This window comes from Emys orbicularis, chromosome 19, assembly GCF_028017835.1.
Source record: "Emys orbicularis isolate rEmyOrb1 chromosome 19, rEmyOrb1.hap1, whole genome shotgun sequence".
In the NCBI taxonomy this organism is placed as follows: Eukaryota; Metazoa; Chordata; order Testudines; family Emydidae; genus Emys; species Emys orbicularis.
This window is the reverse complement of record NC_088701.1, coordinates 11,097,242-11,118,699: the sequence shown is the minus strand read 5'-3', so window position 1 is coordinate 11,118,699 and position 21,458 is coordinate 11,097,242. Positions and strand designations below refer to the sequence as shown.

The 21,458-nt window shown below is 54.9% G+C and overlaps 1 protein-coding gene and 1 pseudogene across 1 annotated transcript; one reads left to right on the top strand and one right to left on the bottom strand.

Annotated features, from left to right (window-relative positions):
• Positions 1-21,458, bottom strand: part of LOC135891988 (adhesion G protein-coupled receptor E2-like) — a 1,091,233-nt pseudogene that overhangs the window by 919,362 nt on the left and 150,413 nt on the right.
• On the top strand, positions 1,443-5,186 carry TRAPPC5 (trafficking protein particle complex subunit 5). Its single transcript, XM_065419120.1, has 2 exons — positions 1,443-1,536; positions 2,300-5,186. Exon 2 carries the CDS (start codon positions 2,304-2,306, stop codon positions 2,868-2,870), a length of 567 nt encoding a protein of 188 aa, XP_065275192.1. The 5' UTR covers positions 1,443-1,536; positions 2,300-2,303; the 3' UTR covers positions 2,871-5,186.

Sequence of the window (21,458 nt, the reverse complement as noted above, 5' to 3'; positions counted from 1 at the left end):
TGGCCCCCTCAAGGATTAAACTCACAACGCTGGGTTTAGCAGGCCAATGCTCAAACCACTGAGCTATCCCTCCCCCAAAATATGGAGATATACCTATCTCATAGAACTGGAAGTATTGACATAGTGTAGCTGACACACAGTGTAGGTGACACACAGTATAATTGACACACGGTATAACTGACATAGGGTAGCTGAAACATAATGGAGGTGACACACGGTATAACTGACACACAGGGTGTAACTGACATAATGTAGCTGACACAATGTAGGTGACACACGGTATAACTGACACACTGTGTAACTCAGGGCTTGTCTACACTTACATTTTATAGCGCTCTAACTTGCTGGCTCAGGGGGGTGAAAAATCAGCCCCCTGAGCGCAGCAAGTCTGAGCACTTTAAAGCACTAGTGTAGACAGGCTCTGAGTGCTGGGAGAGTGGCTCCCAGCACTCAGAGCTAATCCTCTTGGCAGCGCTTTGAAATTTCCAGTGTAGACATACCCTCACATAGTGTAGCTGACATACAGTGTAGGTGACACACGATATAACTGACACACAGGGTGTAACTGACACAATGTAGCTGACACACAGTGTAGGGGACACACGATATAACTGACACACAGGGTGTAACTGACATAGTGTAGCTGACACACAGTGTAGGTGACACAAGGCATAACTGACACACAGGGTGTAACTGACATAGTGTAGCTGACGCACAGTGTAGGTGACACAAGGCATAACTGACACACAGGGTGTAATTGACATAGTGTAGCTGACACATAGTGTAGGTGACACAGGGTATAACTGACACACAGGGTGTAACTGACATAATGTAGCTGATACACAGTGTAGGGGACGCATGATATAACTGACACACAGGGTGTAACTGACACAGTGTAGCTGACACACAGTGTAGGTGACTCACAGGGTGTAACTGACACAGTGTAGCTGACACACAGTGTAGGGGACACACAATATAACTGACACACAGGTTGTAACTGACATAGTGTAGCTGACACACAGTGTAGGTGACACACAGGGTGTAACTGACATAGTGTAGCTGACACACAATGTAACTGATTTGGCAAAGCCCGGTGAGATGACGGCTTCCCTGCAAGGAGGGGCAGAGCTTCCCACCCTGCGCCCAGCGGGGCTGAGACTCCACGCCCCTTCGCAACAAGCCACACCCCCTTCCCTTAGGCCACACCTCCCGAGGGAAGTCTCGCCCGCTTCCTACAGCCTGGCGGCTGATAACGAGCCACACCCAACCTCTAGGCCACGACCCCGGCACCACCCATCCCTTCCGCCGGCTGAGCCCGTTACCACATGTCCCCTGCCCCTCTCACACCGAATCCCGGTTGCTGTGGTGACCAAACCCCGCCTCCCCGCTGCCTCTTCCGGCTGCCCGCACTTGCGGCACGGCCCTTTTGCAGCAGCGGCGGCCGTAAAGCGCAGAGTGGGCTGGGAGCGGCGGCGGCTCATTGGCTTTAGGTCCCTCTTCCCCCTCCTGGAGAGAAGCGCCCCGCCCCCGCCGCGCGTGAGTGCCCGGCCGGGCCCCCCCCGCCCGCAGGGCTGGGAGAGGTGGGGGCGGGTTAGGGGTCACGGTGGGGGCGGGGCGGCATCCCTGGGCCCGGCAGGGGGCGGTTCTGAGGGCGGTCACGGGGGCGGTGGGGTAGGGGCCCGTTCGTGGCGCTGGCGTCAGTGGGGTTGGAGGCAGACACCGGGGTGGGTAGGGACAGGGTGATGGGGTTGGGTCACAGGGACGTATGTGTCTAATCACCATGTGTAATGTGGGGTCCCCGGGGTCCCTCCAAGGACCCAGGCAGTTGTATAAATCCTGGGGAGTTACCCCAGCATCTCAGCCGAATCCCAAATCTGGTGTCAATTTTTAGCTCCCCCAAATTCAAGTCCCCCCCCCACACCCCTCCCCAGGAGGTTTCAGTTGGATGGCTCCTTCTTCGCTTCTTGTGCTGCCCAACTGCTTCTGTGCCCCACCCTAAGCCTGGCTGCATCTCCACGCTGGGCCAGGGAGCCCCGTATAAGCAACCACCTCACCCAAAGGTGGCTGCCTCTCAGCATTGGGTAAAGGATCCCTGCAGAGGTATTGTTTGTAAAGTGCTTGGGAATGAAAGGAGCTATAGAGATTTGTGCATCAGATTTCTTTTATTTTGATTATGTGTATCGCAGTAACACTTTGCAGCCTCAGCTGCGGTCAGGACTCCATAGTGCCAGGTGGTACAAAGACACCTCATAAGAGATGGTCCCTGTCCCACAGAACTGAATATTTTCTTCTCCTTTAGGACAATGGATTCACGCTTCACTCGTGGGAAATCTGCCATCCTGGAGCGGTCTCTGACCCGGCCAAAGACGGAGGTCAGCCTGAGCGCGTTCTCTCTGCTCTTCTCCGAGATAGTCCAGTACTGTCAGAACCGGGTTTACTCCGTCTCAGAGCTGCAGAACAAGCTCTCTGAGCTGGGCCAGCAGGTGGGAGCTCGCATCCTGGATGTGCTGGTCATGCGGGAGAAAAACGGCAAGCGGGAGACCAAGGTCATCAACATTCTCCTCTTCATCAAGGTGACGGTGTGGAAAGCCTTGTTCGGAAAGGAGGCGGACAAGCTGGAGCAGGCCAACGACGATGACAAGACCTACTACATCATCGAGAAAGAGCCGCTGATCAACACGTACATCTCAGTGCCCAAGGAGAACAGCACGCTCAACTGTGCCTCCTTCACAGCTGGCATCGTGGAAGCCATCCTCACCTACAGTGGCTTCCCTGCCAAGGTGACGGCCCACTGGCACAAGGGCACCACCCTCATGATCAAATTCGACGAGTCCGTCATCGCGCGAGACAAAGCCCTGGACGGCCGCTGAGCACACTGCGGGGGGAGCTGACGTGCTGCTCTTGTACATATGCACTGTGTAACTAAAAGGACTGTGCTAGGATGTCCTCAAAGAGGTGCCCTGGCTTGTCTGGGGCAGGCTGTGTGTAGATCAGAATGGACCTGCATGAAGCAGAGGGGGCCTCAGCCCAGTTCCAGTGGAACACATCTCTCCATCATATCAATTGCTCCTCTTCCCCTCCCCGACCCCTCTGTTCAATTCTTGGCTTCTGCCAAGGATGCCAACTGGCAACCAAAGATGCATCTACACTGAAGCTGGCAGTCGTCATTCCCAGCTCGGGTAGGGATATGCAGGCTAGTTCTGACTGAGCTAACACGCTAAAAATACCAGTGTAGCAGTGGTGGCACAGGCGCGTGGCTGGGGCTGACCACCCTGTACGTACCTAGGATCTCAGACAGGATTGTGCTCAGGCAGCTAGCTTGAGCCGCAGCCCCTGCCAGAACATGATCCAGTCTGAGATCCTAGGTACGTACTCTGGTGGCTAGCCCTTGCTGCTGCTGTTTTTAGTGTGCCAGCTTGAGCAGAGCTAGCGTGCGCATCGCCACCCGAGTGGGAATTACACCTCCCTGTTGTGTGTAAACGTATTCAGATTCTGAACTCTGCTCTTGCCCAAGAGATGGTCTCTCCCGCATGCAGAGCTGAGATATGTTGGTGGGGCAGCATCAGGAGGTTTTTTCCCCATGTGCCTAACCCCCCACCTCCAGAGCTGAGCGGAGAGCAAGTTACCCCACAGGAGGTGGGTGTGTGACTTGGTTTTCAAGACTGGAGAAAACTGAAATTTCCCCCCGTTTAATAAAATAGAGTTAAGAAGTGCTGGTTCCTGGGCTGCAGCGTCTTTACACCTAGGCTGCTGCTTCTGCTCTGGCCTATTTCAGCAGTTCTGACTTCTGCTTTCTGACTGCTTGAGTGCGTGGGACTCAGCGTGGTTCTTAGTGGGACAGGCAGCCACGCCCCAGAACCACTCGCTCAGCCAGCTCCAACTAGCTGCCCTGACTGGCAGTCGTAGCAAAGCCCAGCACTGAACACTCCTCTGCCTTCTAGAGCGGATCCCTCCAAGGCAGGTTTGAGACACATTGGTAGGGAGGGACAGGGACAGAGTTTGTGTCAGAAGCTTCCTCTTCTGCTGCCCATGAAGCAGGTTCTGAATGGGTCAGTTAGTCTGAGGGTTAAAATGAAGCTTTTTGTGGGGCCCAAATCCAGCTTTTCCTTTCAAAGCATAGCACCCTCGCGCTTTCAAACCACGGCATGTACGCTCAGTGCCTGGTGAGGATGGAAACACAAAACTAGACAGCACAAGGGCTCTTTACCATTCCAACAGCCAAGCTGTCCCCAGACAAGATTTAACATGCTTCTTGCCTGAAAGGTGACCTGCCACAGGGAACATGTTCTCTGTTGCTGTTGCTTTACAGTGTACGAAGGAGATCTGAATGTGGGAGCAGTGGGGGTTTTCTTCAAAAACGTGATGCTTCGTTTAACCTTTGAAACAGCTGAGATGTGATGTCTGGCAGCCTCTGCTCTTGCTAGAGGAGTTGCTGCCCCTAAACATTCAGTAGGCAATGAGTTGTGATTACCTTATTCCACCCCCACAGTGAAAGCTTAATGAAAGGGACACGACTGGCTTGAAAACAAATCTCACTGAAAACTCTGCATCTGTGACAGTTGCGAGTAACTCCTAATATCACTTTGACGGGAAGCAGTTAGCAAAGAAAAGAGATTGCTCTTTTCTGCTCCTTTCCTTTGTGCAGCAATTCCATGCCGTCAGTTTCACTATTCCTCTGTTGTCAGTTTCTTCCTTGCTGAAAGGAGCATTAAAAGCATCAACAGAGGAGCAAGCTTCCCCTCCCCCTCACACAGCTTTTTTTTAAAAGGAACTCGAGTTAAAATGGAAATATTCAGAATGTTGTTATATAAAGGGAGGTTCTGTCAAAAACTGGAATTTTAAAATCCTCATGTTGACAGTGAGCCCCTTTTAACCAGAGACTCCGATCCTTTGGATCTTTATCAAGCTGATAATTTTTTCCTAGCTAACAAACTAAAATTCAGTTTAGTTAAATGGCCTTTTTTCATTTCTCTCTGTCAGGTTGTTACCCTTCCCCATCCCCATTTCCAGTTCATCACTCATTCCATGGTTCACAAAAAAACGGATTGTTTTGCATTCTGTGTGGTGCTGGTTTTATTGATCACTTTTCTATTGTACTTGCTCTTTGGGGAATGAGTGTTGTATATAATCTTGGGAAAGCCTAGCAGGACCTGTCTAACTCTACAAATAAAATCAGTTTATACCCAGCCTGCATGTGCGTGTGTCCTCAACGCTTGAGTCTCAAAGCAAGGTTTTGTTCCAGGCACCATTAAAGAACAATAAGCAACAGGTTCTCACAGTTGCGGATTGTGTGGATCATCTCTTGAAAGTGAAAGTGTCACATAGACATTTCCCCTCTATTCTAGTTATGTGAGCACCCTTCTGTTCATGATTGCTTGCACTCTGACAGTTAAGGCACTGTCATCTTCCTTCTCTTTAAGCATACATGCCACCCCGTAAATTGTTTACATGGAAAATTAATGTTAGGGTATTTTAGCTGTCTTTAGTACAATGGGAGGTTCTGTTAGACAGTGCCAGTTACTGATGCCCAGAGTCTGCGTGGAGCGGATGTACTGCTGGTGTGTAGGCAGCCCAAGGGACACCCCAGAGTCCGTTGCCTGTTGCCATTGGTATGACTGTAGCGCTGAGAGGCCCCAACCCAGATTGGGGCTGCATTGGGTTGGGTGATGCACAGACACACACGGCTTGTCTTCACTATCGTGCTAAATCGGCACCACTGTGATCAATGCAGCGGTGGCGATTTAGCGGGTCTGGTGAAGATGTGAGTTTACGGGAGAGCACTCTCCGGTTGATGTAATTAATCTGCCTCAACGAGAGGTGGAAGCTATGTTGATGGGAGAGCGTCTCCTTGTAGACACTGCATTAAGTTGATGTAAGTTATGTCGCTCAGGGGAGTGGTTTTTTTACACCCCTGAGCAACTTAACTTATGTCAACTTAAACGGTAGTGTAGACAAAGCCACAGGGAGGCACAGTCCCTGCACCAAAGAGATCACTGTGGAAACAGATAGGCAAAAGATGAGGGGAACTGACTTGTCCAAGGTCACACAGCAGGTTGGTGGCAGAGCCTGGGGAAGGATACTGGTCTCCTGACTCCTAGCCCAATGCACCATCTGCACGCTCCAGTTATCACCTTCCCCAAGGTGTTCCTTTCAACCAAGGAGAGGGAAGGGGTGGTCGAAACCATCACATCCCCTTCCACACCCCCACAGGTCCATAAGGTACAGGTGCAAATCAAGGCAGCTTGATTATTATAGGTTCCACCTGCCCAGAGCGTGGCCAATTGGGCAGCTTTCTTTAGAAAGCTAAAGAGGACAAAGGCCCAGATCCACAAAGGTGCTTAGGCGCTTATGGCTCAGGTTTACATACCTAAGTTCTAGTTTTAGGCTTTGCTGTTATCCACAAATCTTCTGATCCCTGTAGGCACCTAAATTCATTTGGCACCTAATTTTTAAACGTAAAGGTTCCCTCAGCATCTGTGTTTCTATCTCTGGGCATGTGCACTGCAGCGTCTAGCCTTCTGGCTGCCTCTCTTCCCCCCTAGTCCCCATTCACAAACCTGGGGAAGATGGGATTCCAGCTAAGTTGCAGGTGAGGCCTGATCTGGTAAGGTGCTCGGAGGCTGCCTGCTGGATCAAGTCCCACTCAAAATCCAGCTGCTGGAGGAGGTCGTGCTGCCCACCTAACCATTTTTAGCCCAGGGGTTAGAGCACTCACCTGGGCTGTGGGAGACCCCGTTTCAATTCCTTCCTGTTCCAGGGGGAGATTTGAACAAGGGTCTCCTACCTCTCAGGAGTGTGCTCTAACCACTGAGCGACGGGATAATATAATGTGGGGCTTCCTCGGTCTCCTGTTGAAGCTCTTTGGTTAGTTAGCCACAGTGGAACAGCTTCAACAGGAGAGACCAAGGGACACCCACATCAGAGCAGCTCAGTGGTTAGAGCATGTGATGATGATGGGCAATCACTCGTTACTGGGTATGATCATCTTCCATGGGAGTTATGGGTCCTCAGGTGGCTAATAAGGCCAATCCTTGAACCACAAGTTCTATTACAATAAGGGCAGATATTTTCAGGCTCAGCAGGAGGCTGACAACCATGACTGGGAGCCAGTCTCTCCTTCCTCCTGTGCCTCTTGTCCTCTTCAGCTTGTCGGCGAACAAGTTCAAAATGCAGGGGACCATCTCGTAGGACTTCACTCCATTTTAGTGATCCTGGGCAAGTGTCAATGTCAATATTACACTTTTTTAGATTGTCTTTCAGCAAGTCCTTATAACGCTTCTGTTGTCCATCTACGTTACGGTACCCTTCTTTCAGCTGAGAGAACAGGACCTGTTTTGGGAGGCGATCGTCTAGCATCCGGACAACGTGACCAGTCCAGCGGAATTGCTGACGGATGATCATTGCCTCAATACTGGTGGTCTTTGCCTCTTCCAGAACACTAATATTGGTGCGCCTGTCTTCCCATTTGATCTTCAGAATCTTACGAAGGCAGCATTGATGGTACCTATCAAGGACTTTCAAGTGGTGTCTATAGGTTGTCCAAGTTTCGGACCCATACAACAGTGTTGGGAGAATAACGGCTTGGTAAACAAGAAGCTTGGTGTCTGTCGAATGTAGTGATCTTCAAAAACCCTGTGCTGTAAATGAGAAAAAGCTACACTGGCACAGCTCAGGCGATGTTGAATTTCTGCATCAATATCTGCCTTCGATGAAAAATGACTTCCAAGGTAGAGGAAATTATTGACATTCTCCAGTGCCACTCCATTAATTTTGATAGATGGGGCATGTAATACCTCATTTGGAGAGGGCTGATAGCGCATTTTAGTCTTCTTGATATTAAGAGTGAAACCAAGACATGAGTAAGCATCGGCAAACACATTCAAGATAGTTTGCAGATCTTTCTTAGAGTGGGCAAAGATTGCGTTGTCATCAGCATACTGAAGTTCCACAATAGATGTTGTGGAGATCTTACTCTTGGCTTTCAGCCTGCTAAGCCTGAACAGCTTTCTGTCCATTCTGTAAATGATTTCAATGCCAGCTGTAAACTGCCCAGCAATTAATTAAAGAATGACAGCAATAAAAACCTCAAACATGGTTGGAGCGATGATACAGCCCTGTTTGACTCCTGTTTGTACTTTGAAGGGTTCACTCTGGGAGACAGTGCTGCTCAGAACAGTCACTTTCATGGTATCATGAAGCAATTTTAGGACATTGATGTATTTATCAGGACATCCAATCTTAGAAAGTACAGTTCAGAGGGCACAGCGATTCACTGAATCAAAGGCTTTAGTTAGATCAATAAAAGCCATGTACAGTGGTCGGTTTTGCTCCCGACACTTTTCTTGCAGCTGCCCTGCTGTGAAGATCTTATCCGCAGTTCCACGACATGGTCGGAAACCACTGTGACTCTGGTAAGATTTCTTCTGACAGGCACAGAAGGCAGGTTGCAAGGATCTGCACCAGAACTTTGCCTGCAATGGCTAAGAGGGAGATCCCATGATAATTTCCACAATCCACTTTATCCCCTTTCTTGAAGAGGGTGACAATCAGGGCATCCCTCATTTCACTGGGTATCTCCTTCTTTATCCAGATTTTAAGGATAAGCAGGTAAAGCTGCCAAATTAGCTCTGGTCCACCATCTTTAAAGACTTCAGCGGGGATCTCCTCTAGACGTGCTGCCTTGTTCATCTTCATCTGCTTGGTGGCGTTGTGTACTTCATACAAATTGAGAGGGTATCTGAGCTCATCCCTAAATGGTTGTTGAGGGATTTGCTCGAGGACTTCATCTGCAACCATAGAATTACGGTTAAGGAGATCTTCAAAATGTTCTTTCCAGCTAGAATTGATGGCTTCATTGTCCTTCAGAAGTGTAGAGCATGTACCTGTGAGGAGCATGTACCCGTGGGGTGTCCACATCCTTTCTCCCCTGCACCAGGAAGGGGGAGTAAATTGAACTGGGGGCTCCCTCATCCCAGGGGAGTGCTCTAACCATTGGGATAAAAGTTGTATGGTGAGCAGCAGCACCATCTCCTCTGGCCGGTTTTGGGTGTAGCGAGGTAGGTGCCAAACTCATTCCCACAAGAACTGACTTAGGTACCCAAGTCGGCTGATTGCAGACAGCGGGTTCCTGGTTGTGGCTCATGAAGCAGAGTCCTGCAGCCTGGACTTGAGTGCCTATCTCTGAAAGAGGTCAAGCGTAGGACCCATCCTGTCGTCAAGATCTCCCTCTCTTATTGGCTAGCGTAGGTGGCTCCCCGCCTTCTGGCCTGGCTTTGTGGATTGCACGCTAAGGCAACACCCCCCACCCCCAAGCCCTCTCCTCATTGCATAGGAGCCTAACTCAGGCCTTGTGGATCGCAGGGGATTTCCTGTGATTTGCTAAGCACCATGCTGCTCAGTGGCACAGGGCCTGAGTCCCTTTGTGGAGTTGGGCTGAAGTGCCAACTGAAGCTCTGCAAGGGCACCAACCACAAGGGAAGCTGAGGTTGGCACTTGGGTGAAAAAATTATTCACACAGATCTTTACACTCCACCTACCCTCCCCACAACCCATTTTCTTAATGCTGCCAACTTTCCTTGGCCACTTGCGAGAGTTTCAAACATACACCTTTGTGCTGTAAAATCTCAGCACAGCCAACGCCTTGTCCTCCTTCAAATACCTTTTGTGATAGACCCAGACCAGTGGGGTACAGGAGTCTGGTAGAGGGCAAATATACTGGTCACTGGATGAGTAGTTTTCTTTTCCCTGAGTGACCAGAGCAGGGGCTGCACTAGAGTAATCAGGAACCTGCTAGAACCAGTTAAGGCAGGCAGGCTAATTAGGACACCTGGAGCCAATTAAGAAGAAGCTGCTAGAATCAATTAAGGCAGGCTAATCAGGGCACCTGGGTTTTAAAAAGGAGCTCAGCTCAGTTTGTGGTGAGAGTGTGAGGAGCTGGGGGCAAGAGGCACAAGGAGCTGAGAGTGAGAGGGTGTGCTGCTGGAGGACTGAGGAGCACAAACGTTATCAGACACCAGGAGGAAGGTCCTGTGGTGAGAATAAGGAAGGTGTTTGGAGGAGGCCATGGGAAGTAGCCCAGGGAGTTGTAGCTGTCATGCAGCTGTTACAGGAGGCACTATAGACAGCTGCAGTCCACAGGGCCCTGGGCTGGAACCCGGAGTAGAGGGCAGGCTCGGGTTCCCCCCAAACCTCCCAATTGACCTGGACTGTGGGTTCTTCCAGAGGGGAAGGTCTCTGGGCTGTTCCCCAACCCACGTGGTGAATCACTGAGGCAAGAAAATCCGCCAATAAGTGCAGGACCCACCAAGATAGAGGAGGAACTTTGTCACACTTTGGTGTGAGGTCTTGTGTGCTGAGTCCCCACCACTGGCCATCATGTTCTCATTGCTGCCTCATGCAGCTGTTTTTACAGTTAGCCTGGATGCTCTTTGGAGCAGGGACTGTATCTTTGGTCTGTGGCTGTACAGCACCTAGCACAATGTGGGCCTGGTCCATGACTGGGTTCCTGGGCACTACTGTAATACACCTAATTAATAATGTACAGCACCTAGCACAAAGGGGGGCCTGGTCCATGACTCGGGCTCCTAGGATTTACTCCAATATAGGAAATTAGTGGTAGCTCCAGGATTAACATTCAGGCCCATCTAAGTCCTTGTCTACACTACACAGTTTTGTCAACAAAAGTCAGGTGTAGTCAACAAAACAGTGGTGCTGTATATGACGGGTTCCCCTTGGGGTGCCACCTGGAACTGGGGTACCACTGAGCCCACCTGACCCAACAACCTGGGCTCCCTTTACATTATACTGCTGTGACAGGCTCTCAAGCCCCCTCCATCACACATACATGTAGGGACACACCCAGCTGCAGCTACACACAGATGCTGAGATCAGCTATGCATGGGAAGGCTCAGCTAAGGCACTTCCCAGTTCCTAAAGCATGCACCTCCCTCTGGAGCATAAACCCCAAATTATAGTCTTGTGCTGCAAAGAGAACTGTACAGCATAAGCTCCTGAAATTCGCCTCCTCCCTCAATGTGGAGAGGAATATACACAGCTTTCTGCCCCAAGTTATGACTCCTACACACATGACTCATGGAAGCATGCAAGGGCATGTGACTAGATCATGTGGTACTGAACTCCATCTTGTGCCTGTACTTTTCCACAAATTGCTGAGGGCTTTGCTTGGAACATTGAGTTTCCCTCCACATGGCAGAAGCTATAAAAGGCCCTGGAAACATCTCCATTTTGCCTTTTTCCTGCTCTGATCTCTGGACTATGGAATTATACTAATGGGAGCATTCTAACCAAGGGTCTGAGGTCCTTCCAATGATTTGGAAGCAATCAGAGATTTAACAAGCCAGCAGTTTATGCCATCCCTGCTTCAAGTCTGATTCAAGAACTTTGCAATTATTATATGTATTTGATTCCTTTAACTAACTTTAACTCTCACCTCTTTCTTTTCTCTTATAAATAAACTTTTAAATGTTAGATACTAAAGGATTGGCAACTGCGTGATTACTGGCTAAGATCTGAGTTATGTATTGACCTGGGTATGTGGCTGCTCCTTTGGGATCAGAAGGATGAAATCGGTTTTAAATAATTACTCATCATTAAGTCTAGTGTCTGGGTGTTGAATCCAGGACTGGAATATCTAGGGGGGCTGCATTTCTGACTTCTTGTTAGCCAGTGTGGTGAGACAGTTTACTTCTGTTGCTGATTTGGTATATCTTATGGAAGAATAATCACCAATTTTGGGGGGTGTTTGCCCCGTTTCTCAGCACTTTGTTCTGAATCTGGTATTCTCAGTTGTGACCCACAGAGGCACAGTAACACCAACTCAAGAGACCTTCCCCCTGTCCCCCCTAATAACTGAGGGTCACCATGCCAGGAGAGAGCCTTTTTAAAAGGAAGTTTAAAACTGACATTTTTATCCAGAGACTGAGGGATGGTCACTTGGCGGGAGCTGTCTGTCACGCACTGGATCCCTTCTGGGACAGGGCATATACTGGGAAACAGTCCAAAGGCAACAGGGAACTTGTAACGGAAAAGGGGTTTATTGAACCTGAAAAGGGAACGCTTGCGGTTGCACGGTTCTGTTTCTTTTCGGTGTGACTTGTATACGTTGCTTCCCCTGCTAGCTCATCTTTGAGTCTGTGATTTTTCCATCAAATACATTTTTTGTTTATTTTTACCCCAGGTCGGTCTCTGTTGGGCAAACTGTGTGGAGTGTGTGCGCCAAAGCAAGCCGGTGTGTGGGGGCTGGTTTCCCGCTGCCGGGGGTGATGAGCCAGAGGGAACAGTCGGAGTGTCTGGTAGGTGAGACTCGGAGTGGACGGATTTGGGAAGACGTGCGGCTGGAGGGCTGCTGGGGTCAGCCTGCAAGAAGCAACCAGGCTGGTGGAAGCCAGAGCGAGACCTTTATGCTTGTGGGCTGGCTACGGGTGTCAGGGCTCTGAGCCACAGCAGCACAGGCCCCCAAGGTTACAGGGCAGGCGGTGACAGAACCAGGTACTGATGGTGCTCCCCAGAGTCCCAGCCCCACTCTCCCTAGGCAATGTGACCGAGTGAGCGGTGTTCCAAGAACTGTCGCTTTGCCCCGACATTTGTGGCTGATGTATCTCCTTATACGAGTGAGCAGCAGACAGTGCCCTGTGGGTATCAGTTGCTGGAACTGAATCCTTTATTGTTTAATAATCCTATCCAAAGGCGCCAGCACTGCCCCCCAGAGCACTCCCAGGGCCCGGATGCACGCTCCCACTTCACACCCCACCTCTCCCAGCTGGGGTGCTTTGGAAAGGGCCCTGGGAAGAGGGGGTGCTCTGGGGCTGCTTGGCTGCTTTCCAAGGGCGTCTCCCCTCTGGCACAGTGGCCCCCTGCCCTTGCAGTGCCTGAGTAGCTGCACCAGCCTGCTCAGGTGCCAGTTGACAGTGGCTAGTTCCGAATGCACGAGCCGTACAGCCTGCACCAGGTCCCACTGCACACGCCCCTGCAGCTGCTGCATGGCTCTCAGTCTGTCCTCCATGCGAGACAGCTGCCTCCCAATGCACTCACTGCTGCTGCCCTCTCTCTTCTGCTTCTCCTGCTTCAGGTGGATAGAGCCAGAGGCCTGGACATGCCGGGAGGCACATCCTAGCTCCCCGTCTTGGAGGTGTGAGGCTGACCGGAGACACCCGATCTCCGGTGTCCGAGAGAAACTGGGAGTGGACCAGGCGCACTCCAGCCCGGGGGTGAGAGAAGCCGCCTCAGAGACGTGAGATAGGACACGGCTCCCATCTCTGCCCTTGGAGGCTTGTGGCAGAGGATGCCAGGGCTCTCTGGCTGCCTCCTGTGATGGGGGGCTCTGACTCAAGCCCACTGGCCTGGGGCTTTCTGCTGCTTCCAGACTCATGCTGTCCTCGCTCAGGGAGCCTTGATCTGTTGTCTCGCTCTGGCTGAGGCTGGAGTGATCGCTCCTGAGAGCGGGCATCCCAGCAGGGCTGGAAGACGAGGACTGCGGGGAGGAGTGGTCCTCCTCGGAACAGGACATGGGGAGGGAGGGGGCAGCATCGGCGTGATCTGTGTTAGAGCCTGGCTGGGGCAGGAGGGGTGCCTCATTCTGCCTTGGACAGTCTGGTGCTCCTGGGGCTGGTACGAGGTCTAATGGCAGAGCTACCATGGTCTCTTCTCACCGGGACAGCGGGGGTGGGTTGTCCAGTGTGACGTGCTTCCTGCTGCAAGAGGAGACTTCCCAGGAGGAACAGGAGCAAGGGGTGGGGAGGGGGGACGACTTTCCTAAACACAAAGAAACCCGCCCTTAGCACCTCTGAGAAGCTGCGTAGGGAGGTAGGGGAGGGACCGATTGGCACAGGTGCCCCAGAGGCTCCTAACTTGCTATTCAGGGAACAGGAGCTGCTGGCTCAGCTCTGATTTGGGTCAACTTCAAGAAGCCCAGGCAGGAGTGGCTGGGCTGGGGACTGACGCACAGAGATTCTTCCTCTAAGTAATTTTCCACTACGAGGGTTTTTGCAGCATCTGGCACCGGCCACTGTCCGAGGACGGGCAATGGACCCAATGGGTCTCTAGGCCAATGCAGTAATCCCTGGGCTCCTCAGCTGGAAGCTGGCTGAAGTCAGCAGTGACCAGTAGCCATAGTAACTCACTGGACTGTTGCTGCCCTGCGTGAAATGAGTTATTAATTCTGGCAGAGTGGGAATTTTCTGTAAATATTTTCCATGAACATTGGGTGCCTCAGTTTCCCCCTTGCAGCACTGTCCCAGGGGGTGGAAAAGGGCTGTTTGCTCTCTGCAGAGGCCCATAGCTCCTGGTGTCCCTGCCCCCTCCCAGTGCATCCCTATAGCTCTTGGTGCCCCATACCCTCCCAGCGCATCCCCATAGCGCCTGGTGCCCCCACCCCCTCCACTCCCAGCGCATCCCCATAGCGCCTGGTGCCCCCACCCCCTCCACTCCCAGCGCATCCCCATAGCGCCTGGTGCCCCCACCCCCTCCACTCCCAGCGCATCCCCATAGCGCCTGGTGCCCCCCCCCTCCACTCCCAGCGCATCCCCATAGCGCCTGGTGCCCCCACCCCCTCCACTCCCAGCGCATCCCCATAGCGCCTGGTGCTCCCACCCCCTCCACTCCCAGCGCATCCCCATAGCGCCTGGTGCTCCCACCCCCTCCACTCCCAGCGCATCCCCATAGCGCCTGGTGCCCCCACCCCCTCCACTCCCAGCGCATCCCCATAGCGCCTGGTGCCCCCACCCCCTCCACTCCCAGCGCATCCCCATAGCGCCTGGTGCCCCCACCCCCTCCACTCCCAGCGCATCCCCATAGCGCCTGGTGCCCCCCCCCCTCCACTCCCAACGCATCCCCATAGCGCCTGGTGCCCCCACCCCCTCCACTCCCAGCGCATCCCCATAGCGCCTGGTGCCCCCCACCCCCTCCACTCCCAGCGCATCCCCATAGCGCCTGGTGCCCCCCCCCCTCCACTCCCAGCGCATCCCCATAGCGCCTGGTGCCCCCCCCCTCCACTCCCAGCGCATCCCCATAGCGCCTGGTGCCCCCACCCCCTCCACTCCCAGCGTATCCCCATAGCGCCTGGTGCCCCCACCCCCTCCACTCCCACGGCATCCCCATAGCGCCTGGTGCCCCCTCCCCCTCCACTCCCAGGGCATCCCCATAGCGCCTGGTGCCCCCTCCCCCTCCACTCCCAGCGCATCCCCATAGCGCCTGGTGCCCCCACCCCCTCCACTCCCAGCGCATCCCCATAGCGCCTGGTGCTCCCACCCCCTCCACTCCCAACGCATCCCCATAGCGCCTGGTGCCCCCACCCCCTCCACTCCCAGCGCATCCCCATAGCGCCTGGTGCCCCCCCCCTCCACTCCCAGCGCATCCCCATAGCGCCTGGTGCTCCCTCCCCCTCCACTCCCAGCGCATCCCCATAGCGCCTGGTGCCCCCACCCCCTCCACTCCCAGCGCATCCCCATAGCGCCTGGTGCCCCCACCCCCTCCACTCCCAGCGCATCCCCATAGCGCCTGGTGCCCCCACCCCCTCCACTCCCAGCGCATCCCCATAGCGCCTGGTGCCCCCACCCCCTCCACTCCCAGCGCATCCCCATAGCGCCTGGTGCCCCCACCCCCTCCACTCCCAGCGCATCCCCATAGCGCCTGGTGCCCCCTCCCCCTCCACTCCCAGGGCATCCCCATAGCGCCTGGTGCTCCCTCCCCCTCCACTCCCAGCGCATCCCCATAGCGCCTGGTGCCCCCTCCCCCTCCACTCCCAGGGCATCCCCATAGCGCCTGGTGCCCCCACCCCCTCCACTCCCAGCGTATCCCCATAGCGCCTGGTGCCCCCACCCCCTCCACTCCCACGGCATCCCCATAGCGCCTGGTGCCCCCTCCCCCTCCACTCCCAGGGCATCCCCATAGCGCCTGGTGCCCCCACCCCCTCCACTCCCAGCGCATCCCCATAGCGCCTGGTGCTCCCACCCCCTCCACTCCCAACGCATCCCCATAGCGCCTGGTGCCCCCACCCCCTCCACTCCCAGCGCATCCCCATAGCGCCTGGTGCTCCCTCCCCCTCCACTCCCAGCGCATCCCCATAGCGCCTGGTGCCCCCACCCCCTCCACTCCCAGCGCATCCCCATAGCGCCTGGTGCTCCCTCCCCCTCCACTCCCAGCGCATCCCCATAGCGCCTGGTGCCCCCACCCCCTCCACTCCCAGCGCATCCCCATAGCGCCTGGTGCCCCCACCCCCTCCACTCCCAGCGCATCCCCATAGCGCCTGGTGCCCCCCCCCTCCACTCCCAGCGCATCCCCATAGCGCCTGGTGCTCCCTCCCCCTCCACTCCCAGCGCATCCCCATAGCGCCTGGTGCCCCCTCCCCCTCCACTCCCAGGGCATCCCCATAGCGCCTGGTGCCCCCCACCCCCTCCACTCCCAGCGCATCCCCATAGCGCCTGGTGCTCCCACCCCCTCCACTCCCAGCGCATCCCCATAGCGCCTGGTGCCCCCACCCCCTCCACTCCCAGCGCATCCCCATAGCGCCTGGTGCCCCCACCCCCTCCACTCCCAGCGCATCCCCATAGCGCCTGGTGCCCCCACCCCCTCCACTTCCAGCGCATCCCCATAGCGCCTGGTGCTCCCTCCCCCTCCACTCCCAGCGCATCCCCATAGCGCCTGGTGCCCCCACCCCCTCCACTCCCAGCGCATCCCCATAGCGCCTGGTGCCCCCACCCCCTCCACTCCCAGCGCATCCCCATAGCGCCTGGTGCCCCCACAACCCTCCACTCCCAGCGCATCCCCATAGCGCCTGGTGCCCCCTCCCCCTCCACTCCCAGCGCATCCCCATAGCGCCTGGTGCCCCCTCCCCCTCCACTCCCAGCGCATCCCCATAGCGCCTGGAGCCCCCTCCCCCTCCACTCCCAGCGCATCCCCATAGCGCCTGGTGCCCCCTCCCCCTCCACTCCCAGCGCATCCCCATAGCGCCTGGTGCCCCCTCCCCCTCCACTCCCAGCGCATCCCCATAGCGCCTGGTGCCCCCTCCCCCTCCACTCCCAGCGCATCCCCATAGCGCCTGGTGCCCCCACCCCCTCCACTCCCAGCGCATCCCCATAGCGCCTGGTGCCCCCTCCCCCTCCACTCCCAGCGCATCCCCATAGCGCCTGGTGCCCCCACCCCCTCCACTCCCAGCGCATCCCCATAGCGCCTGGTGCCCCCACCCCCTCCACTCCCAGCGCATCCCCATAGCGCCTGGTGCCCCCTCCCCCTCCACTCCCAGCGCATCCCCATAGCGCCTGGTGCCCCCACCCCCTCCACTCCCAGCGCATCCCCATAGCGCCTGGTGCCCCCACCCCCTCCACTCCCAGCGCATCCCCATAGCGCCTGGTGCCCCCTCCCGCTCCACTCCCAGCGCATCCCCATAGCGCCTGGTGCTCCCACCCCCTCCACTCCCAGCGCATCCCCATAGCGCCTGGTGCCCCCACCCCCTCCACTCCCAGCGCATCCCCATAGCGCCTGGTGCCCCCACCCCCTCCACTCCCAGCGCATCCCCATAGCGCCTGGTGCCCCCACCCCCTCCACTCCCCGCGCATCCCCATAGCGCCTGGTGCCCCCACCCCCTCCACTCCCAGCGCATCCCCATAGCGCCTGGTGCCCCCACCCCCCTCCACTCCCAGTGCCCCCCATAGCACCTGGCACCTCATTCCCCCCATGCCCTCTGTTCCCCGGCCCCTTCCAGCTCTGATCCCTTTGGCCTCCAGCTCCCAGTGCAGGCGCCGTTACCAGGGCAACCCCTGCCCCAGCCATGCTCAGCCAATCAAGTACCAGCAACCAATAGGATCTCACAGAACAAGTTTGCCCTGCCCCCTTGGTTCTAGGCATTGACCCTGGTCCCCGCCCAATGAATGAGTGATGGGAAATCTGACCAATGGGCATAAGAGGATTGGTGTAGTAAAGCTCTGATTGGAGAAAGAAACCCTATCCCTCCTGAGATCCGCTCCAGGTTCCATAGGCCACACCCTTTCTGAGTTCCCCACCCCCAGCTCCTCCTCTAGCTACCCATTAGTTACTGGACTTGGCCCTTGAGGGCTCAGGCTCTCCCCCCGCCGTCGCCTGTTCATCTGGCACGAGTCTCCTCTCTGCCCCTGGACCCATCCCCTGGCACACGTCTGCTGGAGCACAGCCTCCTACAGCTGTGCACACACACGCACATGGGCTCAGTGATACACATAACTGCAACCACTATCCCTTACACTTCCACAACCATACACAGCCACACAGTCATTTACACACACACAAAACTCCCTCTTCACACATAGGCCCATGCACACTCATAACCATGCACATCCACTCACACGTACATGCATGTATACACTCACTCTCTGATCTACACACCTGCACCCCACAATCCCCTATTTACACTGTGACACTCTACACCACAGGGGAGCACCCTGTAACCCCCATATTCATCATTTATATATAATTGTGATCGTTCATATAAAGCAGGCCATGTGAGGTATCGGGCAAAGGTTATGATCTGCTGAAACCCACTGTTCCATCTGAATATGTGTGTCATTAACGCATATACAACTATAAGAATTGTGCTGTATGGTTTTCACTAAAATATGCTGTGGGTTTGGGAAGCGCCCAGATACTAGCTCTCCAGAGACAAAGACAAGGGAACTAACCAACACCCGGGTGGGTGTCAAACAACCATTAACAGTCATTGTCCAGCAAGAGAGCTGCAATGCAGTGACTCACTTGCACAAGGCCACACCAGGGGAATTGCTCAACCTTGCCTGGTGACTCAGCAATGCCCACCAGACATGCCTGGACTTGTGTTCTCCAAGTACATGGACTAAGGGTATAAAACAGAACACAGTGGCCCCATGCTTGGCCTTTTCTCCTCCCCTCCGCCCCCCCATGCTGCAAGCAACAAGGACACCAAGAAGACTGAAGACTCAAACAGAGGAGACTGGCCCAGGTTTCTAGGGTAAAACCTGTGTATTATAAACTGCAATATCCAGTGGGGTGAGAAAAACTGATTAATCTAGATGTTGCGCAGTCCAATAAGGTTGAGAGTTTAGGCTGCGTGTTTATACACACACACACACATATATATATTTATTAACTAACTCTGACTTTTTGTCTATAACGTATAATCATTTAAATCTATCTTTTATAATCAATAAACTTGTTTTACTGTTTATCTTTACCAGTGAGTTTTTGCCTGAAGTGTTTGGTAATCTGCTCGGGTTTACAAAGGCTGGTGTATGTTGTGATGCAGTAGGGAGTGGGGCGGATTGCCTGGGAATGTTGCAGGGGAGTTTTACTGGGACTGTCTGCATTGGTGATGGGATAGCATGGGGGTGACTTCACTGGAGGGATGACACCTGAGCCAAGAGGGAGGTTGGGGCCAGGTGACACCTTCTGCCTGGGAAACTGGACAAAGGCTGGAGGAGGAGCCGGGGGAGGCTGGGTGAGATGGCTGCAAGGGTTTTTTGCGAGGGGGGGAGGGTTGGAGCTGGCTGTGGAAACGGAGGGAACCCCAGGGTGGGGGCTAAGCTCCTTGCCCCCCTAGAGGGACCTGTCTGAGGGGTCCTGTTTGTACCTACAAGCTTTGTTTGGGACTGTGTTCCTGTCATCTAATAAACCTTCCATTTTACTGGCTGACTGAGAGTCACAGTGACTCGCAGGAAGTGGGGGTGCAGGGCCCTGACTTCCCCATACTCCCTCACAACTGGTGCTAGCGGTGGGATCTACTGCACCCGGTGGGCAGTGCTTCCTGCAGTAAGTGACTGGGAATCAGTATAATGAAGAGGAATTGCCGGGGACCAGGTGTGCTGAAGATTCAGGGAGGAGTGGTTTCGGGGGGCGGAAGAGCTATGCTTAACCCCTGGAAGTGTGTGACCAGTGAGAAGGACTGTTGCGGTAATAGGGTCTCCCTGGGGACTGTGGTGAGCAGTCTCAGGGGCGGAGGAGTCTGCAGCTCAACCCTGGGAGAGAGGTGGTGACCTGGAGAAGGGCTGGCACAATAGGGGTTCCTCCTGGAAACCGTGGGGAGCTGCGAGCACACAGGCCTGTGAGTGGCCAGCAGGAAGATGTATACTAAGCACCTTAAGAGCGACCTGGTGGAGCTGTGCAGGCAGAGGGGGCTGTGAATTGGGAAGCTCACGAAAGAACAGCTGATTGCCCAGCTGGAGGAGGAGGAGGATCGCTCGGATGAACCGATCCCTGTCTCTGAGGGAAGCAGCCCGGCAGATGCAAGGCGGGCACCAGTGTCTGTCCCAGCTGGGAGTGGTCAAACGGCTGCTGAGGGCATCCCAAGACCCCTCCTACCTATGCCTAGGGGAGGGGCTGGGAGGAGCCCAGCGAATACCGAGGGCACCCTGACCCCTGCAGCCAGGAGGGGATCCTCCCGGTGGAGCTCCCCATCCCTGGAGCTGAGGCGGCTGGAATGGGAGAGCGAGCTAAAACTGAAAGAGCTAGAAGATCGCGAAAAGCAGTGTCAGCATGAGCTGGATTTGGCAAGGTTGAGAAGCAGCGAGCCCCCGGCTATGGTGAGTGATGGGGAACCCAGGACTACATGGAGCTTTGATAAGTACATCATAGCCCAGCGTAAGGAAGGGGAGGACATAGATGACTTCCTGAATGCCTTTGAGAACGCCTGTGAGCTGCACAGGGTTGACCTGGCAGACATGCTCTGTTTTCTCACCCTCTTACTGGACCCCAAAGCCGTGGCGATGTACAGCCGAATGAAAGGGGCGAAGGCAGGGGACTACGAACTATTCAAAAAGGCCCTGCTACACAAGTTTGTGCTAACTCCTGAGATGTACCGGGAAAGGTTCCGGAGTCAGCGTAAAACCCCTGAAGTCTCATATCTACAACTGGCCATCCGAATGCAGGGATATGTCCACAAGTGGGCAGATGGGGCCAAGACGAAGGAGGATCTGGTTAACCTGATCGTATTGGAGCAACTGTATGAGCAGTGCCCATCCGACCTGAGGCTATGGTTGGTGGACAAAAAGTCAGAGAACCTGCGACACGCAGGGCAGTTGGCCGACGAGTTAGTGAAGAGCTGGTCAGGGGGTGGCAGGGAGGAGTCCCAAAGGAACAGGCCCACCATGATGCAGAGAGAGTGTCACCCTGGGACCTCCCAATGGGGGAATATGGAGAACCCCCTCCCAAGGGAAACATCCGGCATCAGGACCAACCAACCAGCTCGAGGGGACCAACAGAACATGAGCTGCTATTACTGTGGCCAGAGAGGCCACATACTGACCCAGTGCCCCAAGCTCAAGGACAGACTGAGCAGACCGAATCCACTCAGGGTTAACTGGGTACGGACCCATCCGGATGAGGGGCAGGCTTCCCAGGCAAGGGGGGCTGGCAGCTTAGCAACTGCTCAGGAGGGAGGAGTGCCCCAGGCCAGCTCCTCTGGAGAGCTGGATGCTCCGGACTCAAGGTTCTCAGTTTACAGG